Source organism: Natator depressus, chromosome 14 (genome assembly GCF_965152275.1).
Source record: "Natator depressus isolate rNatDep1 chromosome 14, rNatDep2.hap1, whole genome shotgun sequence".
Lineage (NCBI taxonomy): Eukaryota > Metazoa > Chordata > Testudines > Cheloniidae > Natator > Natator depressus.
The window spans coordinates 7,297,227-7,312,440 of record NC_134247.1 but is presented as its reverse complement, the minus strand read 5'-3'; the positions used below and the strand labels follow the sequence as shown (position 1 = coordinate 7,312,440).

At 38.9% G+C, this 15,214-nt stretch overlaps 1 protein-coding gene across 4 annotated transcripts in view; it reads left to right on the top strand.

The window, feature by feature from the left end:
• CEP112 (centrosomal protein 112) overlaps positions 1-15,214 on the top strand; it is a 359,203-nt gene that overhangs the window by 1,626 nt on the left and 342,363 nt on the right. For all 4 annotated transcript variants that reach the window (XR_012641956.1, XM_074972205.1, XM_074972202.1 and 1 more), the window contains exons 2-4: positions 248-366; positions 4,274-4,464; positions 5,970-6,139. Coding sequence is in view for 3 of the 4 variants with exons in the window: in XM_074972205.1 (XP_074828306.1) it covers positions 267-366; positions 4,274-4,464; positions 5,970-6,139 (461 nt within the window). In the remaining variant the exon portion in view is untranslated. The remainder of the gene's footprint in view (positions 1-247; positions 367-4,273; positions 4,465-5,969; positions 6,140-15,214) is intronic.

The window sequence follows — 15,214 nt, the reverse complement described above, 5'->3', positions numbered from 1 at the left end:
CAATAAGCATTCCGAAATCAAACAAACATATTGTTTGAGAAACTTATCCTGAGTGTTAGCTCTTTGCAGAGATCTGCTATTTTGTATGTGTGTGAATGAATTTAGTGCTAATGAAATAGCCATATTGTTTTTTTTTTTAAGTAGCTCAAAAAGTGAGTATTTGCATTTAGACATTAAGTAGATTAATATTAATCTATAGAACAGTGAGGTTTTATATAATTTCTCTGTTTCAATTTAAATCTTGCAGGTTGGCTGTTAAGTGCACAATGAGTAGTGAAGAGGAAACATGGGAGAAGTTGGATGCGGAATTTGATCACTATGTTGTAGATATGAAGCCGTTTGTGCTAAAATTACCACATAAATCAGGTAAACTGTGCTACAAATTTGCATGTAAATAAACATAACAATCAGAAATACTCTAGTTTTACTACAGAATCTTGGTATATTATGAATCTCGAGTGTAAACTAATGACATCTGTATGCACGTGTAATGCAGTCTGCTAAATAACAAATTAAGTACCACAAACCTAATGTTGCAGAGTGCATCATCATATGTGCGCAACTTTTAAAGTTGATTTTTAGGTTATCTTTTAAGCACCTTTTGTTAATACTGTTTGTTCAAGCTCGTCCTTCTTATTTTGATGGTGTAAATGTACTTTTGCATAAATATATTAATTCCTGTATTTTCCAATTAATGAATTCAGTGGAAATTAAAATTAAAATAGGCTTTGACTTGGAGATTATGCCATTTATAAAATTGCAAGCATTTTTTTAGAGACCAATCTGTCAAGATCCAATTAAATATTTATATTTTATTTATATTTATATTTATTTATTTATAAAATAAATAAATCCAGCGCTGGAACTTTTTAAACTAATAGTACAAGTGTCAGCTAATGAGTGATGTTTTATGAGCTAAGTGATTACTTCCTTTTAATAATATGCAGTTGATTTATAATCTTCAAATTAAGGGCCTGATTCTGCAAACCTTTGTTTACACTAATGGTTCTAAATTCCACAGGTTGTCTTGTCTTCCATGGAAGGATTTGTTTGAGTAAGGCTACTGTCTCAGGCTTTTTAAATTGGATGATAAAATATTAATGCTCATGCAAACTGTATTTTGCAACTGAGGGCATGATTCTGAAGGTACTGACAGTCCTCAGCTCGCATTGAGTTTAATAGAAGTTGAGGATGCTCAGTACCTTGCAGGATCTGACATGATCAGAAGTAGGTTTTCATAGCATTTCAAAATAATGATGCTGTAATCAGATTACTTTCAATACAACAATTTTTATTTTACCTCTGAAGCAGACATTAGAGGGAATATTCTTCTCTGGAATTGAGACTAACTAATACTCAAAATTGTTTATATAATAATAGAACCCTGTAAACTAAGCATGAATATGAATCTACAGAAATTAGTTCTGGAATGTGTTTCTTTTTGTCCATTTGAAAATTAAACTGTTTTCATGGATCCACCATTATCTCATGTTCTGAGGCTGGCACACACCATTCCTTTTAGGTGAAGGGCTGTTTTGATGGTTTGTCCTGAAAAGGCTAATGGAAGCAGAACTCTTCTGGAAAGTCCTGAGGGAAAATATTGTTCCTACTAGGGTTTGATAGTATGTATTAATAATCTCTTAAATAATCTCTTATCTTCAGCAATTAATAAAGGGTGCTAGGAGCCTTCTTCTCCAGCTTTGCCCTCACAGGCTGCTTTGGTTGATAGATTAAGCAGGAGGGAAAACTGCTAGGGCAGTTGGGGGGGCAGGGGGAGGTCTTGGTTGAAGCTACTTAACAGTCATAAATAATTTTGTGAATTATTTTACACTTTTTGTTTTGTTTTGGGTGATATACATCTTAGTTAAACAAACTGGCTTCGTGTCTTGGCTGACTCGAGTACCTCTGCAAAGAAACTTCTGATGACAGAAAAATGAAAGGATTTTGGGATGGGGGCCGGATTTGGAGGAAATGAATGATAAATTTTATGTGGATGAGTTTAGGCCAATGATGTTTCATAGATGTTTACAGCCAGAAGGGACAATTGTGATCGTCTAGTCTGACCTGCATAACACAGGCCATATGACTTCCCGGTATTAACTCCTGATTCAAGTCCAATAGCCATGTTGAACTAGAATCTTTTAGAAAACTATCCAGTCTTGATTTAAAACTTTTCAGTGTTAGAGAATCCACCACAGCACTTGGGAAGTTGCTCCAATGATAAAGTATCTTCACTGTTAAAATTTTATGCTTTATTTCTAGTCTGAATGTGTCTAGCTTCAACTTCCAGCTATGGGCCATACCTTTGTCTGCTAGATTGAAGAGCCCTCTATTATCAAATATTTTCCTCATGTGGATGCTTCTAGACAGTGACTAAGTCACCCATTAAATTTCTTTTTGATAAGCTAAATAGGTTGAGTTTGTTGAGTCTCTCACTATAAGGCTCTTCTCTGAACCCTCTCCAATTTATTAACACCCTTCTTGATATGTAGACACCAGAACTGGATGCAGTATTCCAGTAGCAGGTGCAATAGTGCCAAATACAGAGGTCATATAACCTCACCACTCCTTCCCAATATTCCCTTGCTTATACATGGAAAGATTATATACCCCTTTTGGCCACAATGTTATGCTGGGAACTCCTGTTTAACTGATTATCCACCATGACCCAAGTCTTTGTCCGTCACTGCTTCCTGGATAGCATCCCCTATCCTGTAAGAATAGCTTACATTCTTTGTTCTCAGATGTGACCTTACATTTGGCTACTTACTGAGAAAGACTGAAGGTGTTGGGAGAACTTTTTCCTTTGGCTCCTTGTTCCTGACTGGCAGATGTCATTAGGGAAGAACTAAGCTCATTGTTGGTAGAGGGAGGGCAGGGTGCCATCTTCTCTTAAGGAGGTTAGTCTGTAGTCTTTGCTCAAGAAGGCAACGTTTGATCCTGGCAGTCTGGTTATCATTTAGTATTTAATCTTCCATATTTGGTAGCGTATGGGAAGAGCTGTGATAATCCAGAAGCATCAGATTTCCTTGAAGCTTGTCATTCTTGTACATTTCTGGGAACAGGTAATGAATTGAGTTGGTAGAAGATAACCTCTTAGTGATGGATGAATACCAAGTGTGTGTGTATGTTGATACTGCTGGATGATTCAGTTGTCCTCAATTGTGAGCTGTTTTTGGTTTGCCTATGGATTGCACGGGAGAATGCAAGGCTGCTTTTGGGTGAATCCATTTTTTCCTTGCTGGCCACCTTGAGAGAGTGGTGTTGGAAAATTGTTCTTCATACCTAAAGCATGCTATTATATAGAGTTTCACAGAGTTGAGTCTTTTCTCCCTTCATGTTCAGCATGTACATGGGGACATTGGGAGGGTATGGCTTGCAGTACTTTTAGTACACAGCTGATACTCAACTTTTCTATTGTGCATAACCCAGCTAGTGCTGCCAAACACTTGGCTCAGAGTCTCACTTGGATGAATTGGGGGCATGGATGACAACTAGCTAGCTGAAACTCAATCTGGATGAAACTGAGATGCTGCTGGTAATGTTGGGGGTAAGCAACTAGAAATTATGGTGAAGATTATATTTGTTTGAGGATATGTGCCTGCTATTTGTAGCTAGAGTTTGCACGTTTGGGCTGTTGTTGGGTAGCAAGCTGATATTAGAATATCACAAACCACAGTGTTGAGGAGGGTTTTAACTCCTATATGACAGACTAGGAGATTGAGACTCTCTTTTGGATGTGAACCTTACTACTTTGATCATAGAAAGATTAGATTACTGCAGTGTACATGGGACTGTACCCTAAGTCAACTCAGAAACTGAAGCTGGTTCAGAAAGCAACATAAACTATTAAGTGATGTAGTTCTCTGGGAGTACATAACACTAGTTGTTCATGATCTGAGTGCACAGGCTGTCTATCAGTTTCCAAACTGAATTTAAAATATATGTTTTGAGCTGTAGAGCATGGAAGTATTTCTATGGCACTCCTCTTAAAGTTAGTACGGAATTCAGTTTTGTTTTTCTGTGATTTTTCTAGTGGATAAATTGTTTTTCCGTTTGTGCTTTGTTTGACCTGAAGTTCCTTTCTATGAAAAATATACACATCCTTGTAAAATTTCATGTTCTACCTTAAAACTTCCTTTGTGCAAAACTTAAATTCTTGGTTGAAGAGACAGACATATACAAAGTTATGTTGTGGTTCTTTAACTTCTGCTGTTCTTAAGTTTGTTCTGTTTTCTGATAAAGTCTATTGTAATGGAATGTATTTTTCTAGAACGTCAGAGATGTGCACTCTGGATTAAAAAACTCTGTGAGCCCTCAGGAGCAGGTGCAGGAATTATGGGTAGAAAGAATCGGAACCTGTATGCAAAATTGTTGCTGCATATGCTGAAACGAGGAGTTCTAGAAGGCCCTTTTACACATAAACCTGAACCCGGAATACTGAAAACCTTGCCTTCATATATGGTGGGTATTTATTTCATTTTTATGGAGAACAAACTTGACTCGTTCATAAATGTAGTTTAAAAATTATATATTGAAGTATTCACTTTTGTTTATAGATGGAATCAAATTCTGCAGTGATTTCAGTGGAATTGCAAGGAGTGAATGTTGGCCTACAACTTGTACCATAGATCCCTTAATAATTTGTAACTGCAATTGGCAAACAGATTTCTAGATCTTTGTGAATTTTTTTTATGTGACCTGTTTTGTTTTCTTCTTCAAATAAAACAGAAGTTCAGAAAGTGTTAAAAGATGCCCTTTTGATGATATCTGATTAGTTGCTAACTGATATTTACAGATAACATAAAATGTGTTTAAAGGGACACAGTCAGTATTTTCAAAGCTAGACTTAAACTTCAAATTGGTATTGTGAAAGGAAAGAGAGTTTTGTGCTTGAAGCATAGGGCTTAGAAATCTGATGTCCTGGTGTATTCCTGGCTTTGTTGCAGACTTAGATGAGTAAATCAATTAAATACTCTACATCTATGTTTAAAAAAAAAAAAGTGTGTGTGGGGATAATGGTTCACATGGGCATTGTGAAGGGCCTGACTTTTAGAAATTCTGAACATTCTGCCTCTCCCATTGACTTCAGCACTTTGGAAAATCAGTAATTTATTAGTATTGTAAAATGCATTTAGCTTATTGGATGAAAGGCATTACTGCAGCGGTATTGCTACCCAATTTTTGGTTTTGAAGTGTTCTTTGATTTGATATATGTTTGGGTTAAACAATAATAAATTGATTATTGGATTGAGAAAATATTGATGATTTTCTATACTAAACTAACCATCTCTGATCTCTTAGGCCATCCAAAGTTTTTTTTTCTTTTTTTCTTGTTTGTTCTTTCCTCTTCCCTTCCCAACTTGAATGCCAAAACCTAAAAATAATTAGTGTTTTAGAACAATGTTCTCTCCGTGTGTTGAGGATGGCTTCATGTTGAGCAGGGCCCCAAGGTAATGGGAATGCTGGGGTTGGAGGATTGGGCTGTGAATCTTATTACTGGAAAAGGCAATCGGATCTGGATCATAAGGTGCTGGATTAGTGCAGGAAGGTTGGTCACTAACATGGTATGTAACTAAGCCTGGTCCTGCTCTTCAGAGTTAGTTAGCAATTTATGACACTGTTCATAGAACAGTTTTGTTAGCTATCAGTAATACAGGCTGTGCAAAGATGTTCTGTGGTAATAAGTGCTATGTAAACTTATAACTATTTTCCCTTATATCCGGGACTCCGTATTCTTGGCCCCGTATTTTAAGCATCCATTCATGCACTCATTGAACTTACTGGCAAACTCCCTTTGACTGTAGTGGAAATGGAATTGCATTCTTTATGCTGCTACCAAACCAGCAAGCAAGTGATGTTGATGATAAAGAAGGGTGCATATATTCCTGTTTTTTTTTTTAAAAGTCTAGATCTTACAATGTTAATCTTTTCCGATTTACTGGATCTTGAATTTTTTTTAAATATAGTCAATCTATTTTGATGAACCAAATTCAGCGAGAGCACAGAGTGGTAGCCCAGAAGCTTTACCTGACTGGGTCATGGGAGAACTAGGAACAAGTGAATCGAAACTGGAGGAATCGTGGAAATTCTCTTCTAGAGAGGAGTCAGCTTTGGTAGCATCTCCACTTGCACATAGGTAAGAATTAAAAATCTGATCTTTAAATAATTCTTATTAACATGTTGAATTGAACATAATCTTACTGTAAAGTGCTAGTTTTGTATGTATAATAACAATATTAAAAAACGTTAAAAGAACGTTAAGGTTGCAAAGTCAATCACTCAAAAGTTTGGAAATGTCAGAATTAAGGTTGCCTATACAATGTGAATTTGGCCCTTTGTGAGTAAGCACCATGATAGTCTTTAATTACATGATCACAAACTATTCCCCCTTCCCCCACTGCTCCAATTCAATCTTCCTGTCCTTTCCTCTCTCCCACTCTCTGGCTTCTGCAATCCTCCCTTTCCTTCCCCTCCCTTCGCCAGGTATTCAAATCATTCTGTTTCCTCTTACTCCTTGTACCCTGAGCATTGAGAAGCACAAGAGAGAGTCTCCTTGTTTTCGGTTCCTGTGCCTGGCTCCCCAGTGGCCTTCCACAGCCAAGAAGAGCAATTGCAGGGAAAAGCCTGCCCTCCGCAGGAGCCTTGGACTCGGAGCATGCTCAGTGCAGACTCTTAGGAAATTTAGCAGCCAAACTCTAACAAGTCTCTACTGAGCATGTGCAAACTGAAACTTTTGGGAAGCTTATAATTTGGCTATGTTTGGGCAGTTTGATGGAGATCACAGAAATGGCAAAAGGTACATCCCTCACACCAGTGTGTCCTCTCTGCCAATTTTAAGTCCCTGATCCAAAGCATGGAGGTGCTAGAACTTCTCAGCAAAATGATTGTAAGAATTTTTATTCCCATGGGCAGAACAATTTGTTTTTCCTAGTCTTGCTCTGAGAAACAGTTGAACGGTTTTTGCTGAAGTTAAAAAAACAAAAACAAAACCTTTAACCTGAAGCAGATAGCCAGCAAGGAAAATTTCAGCCTGACTGATTAAAGTTTGGCAAAGTTTTTTATAAGCAAGTGAAAGCAGGGTCTTTTAATAGAAAGTGTTGGTCAACCTTAACTATAGGTGGAGGTGCCTACTCCACTTCTGATAAGTGCATTCTTCAAACCCTTTAGAGATCAGAAAATCCTCACAACAGTCTTGTGATGAGTGTAAGTGAATATTTTACATCATTTGACAGATAGGTACACTGAACCGAAAAGCCCAAGGCCTCAGAGGGAGTTAACTTTGGATGCCTTGATTAGGACTTAGGGTGGAAGTAGGCAGATCCAATGGAGTCACACAGGCAGAGTCAAGGAGAGGCCTTGAAATCAGTGCAGTTTCTCTTGCAGGTCTCCCAAGATTCGGGGTCTTGGGGAATACACTGGTTCTGGGCAATTATTTAGGACATTACTGATCAAAATACATGGTTTAGAACAGGAATCATCTTATGACATTATGTTAAATTTAACAAGATGTGTATATTGTGTTGATGTTACTTCTGTCTTCAGTTTGTTTTGTGCTCCAAGCTTTTTGACGTATAATTTAGTAATAGACCTCTTTATTATTGTGTGAAATCTCTTTTGTCCATGACACTGGAAAATAGTTTTAACTAAACAATGAAAGTGGAAAAGGAACAAATCATCTACTGATGTGAGGGATAGTCTAGTAATATGGAAAAACAGTTGATGAGTTGACTTCTGCAGGAAACTTTTTAATATAATCACTTTAGGAGCTTTGGGAACAGCTCTCTGAATTACAGTCAGGTCTCCCAGATCGACACTTGCAGTTGCTGAGAGTATTGATCAGCTATCAGATCTCTGGGTGACTAACCTGACTTTCCTTAATGACGTAAATATAAAACTTACGTTCCTCTTTTAGCAAATTGGTTACCTTGGCAAATGTGATGTTTTGACTAGAAATGCCATTTGGATTTGTTTTATTGATATGTTCTTTGTTAGAAAGATATATTTACTTAAGTCTCCCTTATATTTAATTTATGCATGTAAGGAAGCATGCTGTCCTGGCCTGTATTCTTCTGCAAATTCTTCTGCAGTCGTCCCTAAATCTGTAGCTCTTCCTCTAACCATACATATGAGGGTGAGGTAATATTTGAGATGTCAGCTGGTGTAGTTTTATCACTTCTAGTTGATCCAGCACAAATTAATAAATATAAAAACCTGCTAAACAAACAGAAAAGTGCACAAGAAACTTTTAGTTCACATGTGTATTTTTATGGTGAATAATTTATTGCAAATTGGAACTGAAGTTTAATGCTGCCTCATAAATTTTACAACCACTTCTACTTGTCCTTTGAAAAACCTCTTTTTAATCTTAAAAGATTTTTCCCCCTTAGTGTGTGTTTGATCACTTTATAAAATCTTCCTTTACTTAGACCTTTTTGTATGTGAGGCATTTCTAATGACATTTTAGATTATGCTGTTTGTGTGCTAGCCCTTTTTTTTATTTTTTATTATTAAAGATGCAGTCTTTTTGAAGTCTTTTTCTTGGGGCTCTGTTCAGCAGCTCTTTCGTGTATAAATCCTGTGTAAGACTGTGGAACATCCTCCTGTGTTCTGCTAGCAGACATTTTCTGTCAGTGCAGGAGTTCAAAGGTGGGCTGTGCTCTGATAGCAAAGGTTGGCCAAAATTTTCAAGTCTGGATACTTACAATTAGGAGTAAAAAGAAAAGGAGTATTTGTGGCACCTTAGAGACTAGTAAATTACTAACTAACTGCTACAATTAGGAGTGAAATCCCGGCTCCATTGACTTCAGTGGGTGTTTTGCCACTGATTTCAGTAGGGCCATGATTTCACCCTAGATTCCCAATTTTCAAAGGCACTGAGCACCCTCATCATTTTTATTTAGATGATTAACTGTTGATTTAGGTGCTCAGTGCTAGGCACAGTCGAATCTGACATTTTTGCTATAAGATTTCAATATTTTACCTCTCATTCATTTGCACAACACTGGGCCTTTGGTTTTTAAATCCATTATTTTTCTCTCATCTTACTCAAATGTTTTTGCCTGTGGAGGCTACATTTTTTTTAACCCAGGCATAATTTGATAGGTGAGGAGTAAAACTTTCAAAAGTCTTATTGAAAGTCTATAGAAAAGTAAACGTGATTTTTTGGCTCCTAAGTCAGTCACTTAGGGGCTAAACATTTTACCAGATGGCTTCACTTCCTTCTAACAGTGACTTAAAATTTGGGTATGTCTTAATGTCCATTAAACCTGAGATAACACGTGTATCACATTTGATACTCTTAGTTGGTCTTTCGGTTGCCTTCACTCATGCTCACTGATATGGATTTCTTATCTTGAGTGTAGATGCCAAGCACAGAGGTAGAATATCAGCAGTTGCCATGAGAGTCCCGGCACTACCATGTTACTTCTCTAGGTTTGATCAAACATCTTGACACTTCTTCCCAAAAAGAAATGTCTAAATAGCAAAGGAAAATAAAATACATATGGCTAGATTAACTTTTAGGCTTGGCCACCCTTGAATATGGGATGGTGTGTAGCTGTGCCACCCTAAAAATAGAACCAGAAAGGCTTTGTGCTTTAGAGATGCCCCTCTGAGACACGATTCTTCTGTAGCTCCCCTTTTGTTCTGAGAGTGGGGTTGAATAGGTGTTGAAATAGGTTTCATTAGCACTGTACAAGATGCAGCATACTCCTCCCCTCTTGCATCCAACCAACTCTGGTAGTCAACTTGTGGGTGATGTGGCTGGAGCCCATACCTCCATCTACTTTCAGCCTTCCTTTTCTCTTTCCTCCAACTTGCTTGCAGGGAGAAATATCAGGGAGCACAACCCCTTCTCTCTACCCATATCTGTACCCAAGATCCAGATAGGTCCTATGCAACTGCACGGGGATGTGTGGTGGTGCAGAGTCTTTACCTCACTTACTCTCCTGTGTGGCTACATAACACTAAGATATATTTCTAGACCATAGTTGGCAGCTGTTGTGGTTGCATCTGGTACCTGAGAATCCCTCTAAAGTTTCATACAGTCTGTTCAGTGATTGTAAAAATGACCCCCCTTTACTCATTAGAGCTGGTCTCTGTGTGTATTCAGGTATCCGCTTACTTACTATATCTGCTTACTTTAGAGAGGAGAGGGAGGAAACCTTTTACTAATGTTATCCCTGTAGAATCAACCCAGTTCAGGCATTATGAAACTGTTGCTTTTTCTGACTTTCACATCAGCAGAAGAATTGTTAACTAAATTCTAAGTGCCAGGCCATCTGCACAGATTATGCATCTAGTTAAGCCTGTGCAACCACAGAGAACAGAGTTGCACAGACGACACTGAGGATACCCTCCGAGGACAACAGGGTTTCATGGGTGTAACTAAAGAGCAGCATTTGGCCTTGTAATCTTTATAGCAAGTGAAGATACATGATGCAAAAAGAGCATAACATAAGTTTCAGATCTCAATCTGTGTTTGCCATGATGGTAATTAAATAAGCTTCATTCTACTTCTAAACTGAGCAAATTAAATATTAATTGTGACAGTAAATGTGGAACTCCATTATGACATTTTTTTCAAAGCCACTTTTCAGAGTAGAACTGCACTTTTCATAGAATCATAGAGTAGGGTTAGAAGAGACATCAAGAGGTCATCTAGTCCAACCCCCTGTTAAAAGCAGGACCAACCCCAACTAAAACATCCCAGCCAGGGCTTTGTCAAGCCGGGCCTCAAAAACCATTAAGGAAGGAGATTCCACCATCTCTCTAGGTAACCCATCCCAGTGCTTCACCACCCTCCTAGTGAAATAGTTTTTCCTAATATCCAACCTAGACCTCCCCCACTGCAACTTGAGACCATTGCTCCTTGTTCTGTCATCTGCCACCACTGAGAACAACCTAGCTCCATCCTTTTTGGAACCCCCCCTTCAGGTAGTTGAATGCTGCTATCAAATCCCCCCTCACTTTTCTCTTATGCAGATTAAATAAGACCGGTTCCCTCAGCCTCTCCTCATAAGTCATGTGTCCCAGCCCCCTAATCATTTTCGTTGCCCTCCACTGGACTCTTTCCAATTTGTCCACATCCTTTCTGTAGGGAGGGCCCCAAAACTGGACCCAATACTCCAGATGTGGCCTTACCAGTGCCGAATAGAGGGAAATAATCACTTCCCTCGATCTGCTGGCAATGCTCCTCCTAATGCAGCCCAATATGCCTTTAGCCTTCTTGGCAATGAGGGCACGCTATTGACTCATATCCAGCTTCTCGTCCACTGTAATCCCCCGGTCCTTTTCTGCTGAACTGCTACTTAGCCAGTTGGACCCCAGCCTGTAGCAGTGCATGGGAGTCTTCCATCCTAAGTGCAGGACTCTGCATTTGTCCTTGTTGAACCTCATCACCACTCTGGACCCTCTCCCTACCCTCCAGCGTATCTACCTCTCCCTCCAGCTTAGTGTCACCTGTGAACTTCCTGAAGGGTCCAATCCATCCCATCATCTAGATCATTAATGAAGATGTTGAACAAAACCGGCCCCAGGACTGACCTCTGGGGCACTCAGCTTGATACTGGTTGTCAACTAGACGTCGAGCTGTTGATCACTACCCGTTGAGCCCGACAGTGTAGCCAGCTTTCTATCCACCTGGTAGTCCATTCATCCAGTCCATACTTCTTTAACTAGCTGGCAAGAATACTGCTGTTGCCGGCACAGCGTGCCTGAGGCAAGCAACAGCAGGGTTTTGTTGCCCGGTGTGCGTTACCCAATAATCACAACGGGGTGGAGAAGTAGAAAAGTTTATTTGGAATTCCAAAGAAAGGTACAGGGAAAGAAATCTCAAATCCTGCACATCAGAGCAGGTCATTACACACACTTTTATATTCCTTAATGCTGCTGCACTACACATCAGCCAATCAAAGCTTTGCACAAATACTCTGCCTTCCTTATATGGGTTACAACAATGTTTATTTCCTGCAACCTCTAACAAGCATTCCTAGCAACTTAAACAACCAGCACATCCTGTCTGGCCTTGAAGCTGTCTCCTCCTGTTATCTTTAACTTGGTGTCAGCAAACCTTACACTATAAGGCGTTATCTGTGGCTGCAACATTGTTTTAAGAGCAAAAGAGCTTACTCAAACCAGCCAGGCCTGAGTTCCGTTAAGGGGGGTTGACAAGAAGCCCTTAGGCCTAGAGCAGGGACACTTCCTCGACCCTTATGGCCTTCCATCCCCTCGACTTAACTAGTGGCCATGCTCTGGGGTCCCCAACACTGCGGGAGATCATATCAAAAGCTTTGCTAAAGTCCAGGTATATCACGTCCACCGCTTTCCCACATATCCACAGAGCCAGTTATCTCATCATAGAAGGCAGTCAGGTTGGTCAGGCATGACTTGCCCTTGGTGAATCCATGTTGACTGTTCCTGATCACCTTCCTCTCTTCCAAGTGCTTTAAAAACATGTTGTCCTGTAAAGCAGGACAGTGTTCTTTGGCAGTGTAGTGTTAGTCTGCAGCTAGTGGCTAGCAGGCAATCAAGAGCACAAGATACTCACTTCTAGAAATGGGTAATCATTCAAAGAACACATCTGTGTTGTGTGGGGGGGAAAAACTTTAATTTGTTCATTAAATTTTTGAAGACGAAAAAAATGGAGAAAACCTGGGTTACTTTTACACTTGGCATTTCTTCTGAGTTACGTGTTAAATTCATAAAGAGAGAGTTTCCACTTCACATAAACTGACTACAAAAGAGAAAATATTTAAAACATTTGAGCTATGCAAGGGGTAAGGAAGGGCCAAATGGAGTTTCCTTATCTGTAAAAAGAAACAATATTTCATGGGAATAGTTGACGTAAAATGTGTCTGTATTTCTTTGTCAGCTCTTTGTGGCAGGGACCATGTCTTCCTTAGTTTTTACAGTGGTGAACATGCTGTCAGTCCTCAGTAAATAAATATTAAAAGTGTGAACCTTTTTCAGTGTTTCTTGGTGCCTCTGCAATTTATTGTAATGGCCAGCAGATGGCGAGCTTGTTCCATTCTATGTAATAAAGCAAAACCTCCTTTTCTTTGTACTAGAGAATGTTTATTAATGTGACCTATGTGGATAAGCGGTATGTTTTAGCTTTGATGAATATTCTGTTATCCTACTATTGGTAATTTAATTCTTCCAGGTAGACTGTAGAAGTTTCTGAAGACATTTTAAAAAATAAGCCATTTATGTCAAAGAAATATGTTTATGAATTATGGTTTTGAGAGCAACTAAAACTCCAGTTTGAGTAACATAACCCAAGATTACCACCTCCCTTTTAAAAATCAGAGTAAAAGAGCACTTGTTGGCCTGCCGTGCTCTGTTGTTTTTGTACTCTGTGTGTATATGCTGTTTTGCTTATGGAAATGGCTGTTTTTCGTAGGAGCCTACTTACCTGTTACACTTGTAAAATAAATGCAGATTGTCAGATTTTTTTTTTCCCGCCAGAGTGGGATTGAGTAATGCTGGACTCGATGGGACAAAAAAGGTTTTCATTTCAAAAATTGGGAAGGTAGATTTAAACTGGTATTGCATGGTTAGATTTTAATAGAAATCTGACCTTTCAAACTGAATTAGTAGATGTTATTTGTTTATAGATGTCTAGATTATGCCTTAAACCCAGTCCTGTTGTGTTGCACCACTCTAGGAGGAACCCATATGTTCTCCCACCTGGTTCCTAGTAGGAAATCATTTGCTACTCTCCTTTATCAGTAGAAAATTACTTCCTCTTCCCATGCCAGTCCACTGTCCTGGCTGGCTGGGGGTGATGAGGTTGGAATCAAGGCTGTGGCCACTCCCTGTCCACCTGCTTTGGCAGGGAAGGGGGAAATAGCACCCTTGTCTACTACTTCCAGAGGTGAACAGGGAAAACTGCAAAGGGACTCCCCCTTATATCCTGTATGGTTTGATTAAGGCTAAGCAACAGTCCCACTTAGAGCCCTTTTTAAAGCTTCTACTTCTAAAACTGAGCAATGCTGCTTCTTTTTAAAGGTCCACTTAAAAATAGCTAAGAGGTGCCTAAAGTATATCTGAACACATTTTTCCAGTTTTAAAATACTTGAGTAATCTTTTTGTGGGTAAGATTGAACATGACATCTGGGTTTTTTTTTTTAACCTGAAGCTTTATCTAGCCGTCACATAACCTGAAAAGAAACAGCCTGTATTGAGATAAAATATAGATTTACATACACATAAAGATTTGTTGTCTTGCAATATAAAATAAATCCTGGCAGAATAAAATTCTGTTAAGGATAGGAATGTTATGAATCACTGGAGACAGTCTTTGCATTTTTATATTCCTTTTGTTCTTTTTCCTCCTAGCTTTTGTTTATCCAAACCATTCAGTGCACTGTAATTGCTATTGTTTATCCTCACACTTTATTGATATTTACTGATGCCAGAAGAAAGGTACGCTCCAGTTGGTACATTTCAATGTTCCCTGCTGCTTAGATGAAAGCTGGGACTGTTTTCCTCATGGATAGTTGGTTTGTGTTCCAGTTTTCATAGGAGTGACTAATTTATACTGTACATCCAACAATTGTCTCTCTCTTCATAAACACTTAATTCATCTCAGCATCTCTTGGCATAACTCACAGCTGAATTTTTTGCTGGGAGGTAAAGAATGTAAGGTATTTTAATAATCTAACTTGACTTAAATAGTACGTGGCCATTTGTTAGTAGGTACGTTGATTAAGGGGATATATTTTTATCTTTATGTGAATGGATTTGCGCTGTACATAGAAAGATTCTTCTCTATAACCTCAAACGTAACATGGCCAAAGCCAGGCTTATAATTTTTTCTCCCAGATCCTCCATTCTTTATTTCCATTCTCCATTATGATATAGATTATAGCCATTCTGCCTGGGACTCGAGCCCATAACATGAGACTTATCTTCATCTCTCCCTTTCCTTCACATATACAGGTTGTGACTCAATTCTGACACTTTTTACTCCACAGGTTTGTTCTAAAAATACACGCTGTCTTTTTTTCTCTGGTGGACAAAGTTCTTGTCAATGCCCTAATCATCTTCTTGCTTAAATACTGCACTCTTGTCCTTTTCAGGACTGTCCCTACCCCCTCCAGTAAATGAGGCTGACATGAACTGAAACTGGTGAAACACATTTCTGGCCCATTGCTTTGACCATGTTACTCTCCACTCCTACCCTTTAAATAACTGGTTCCCCATGAAA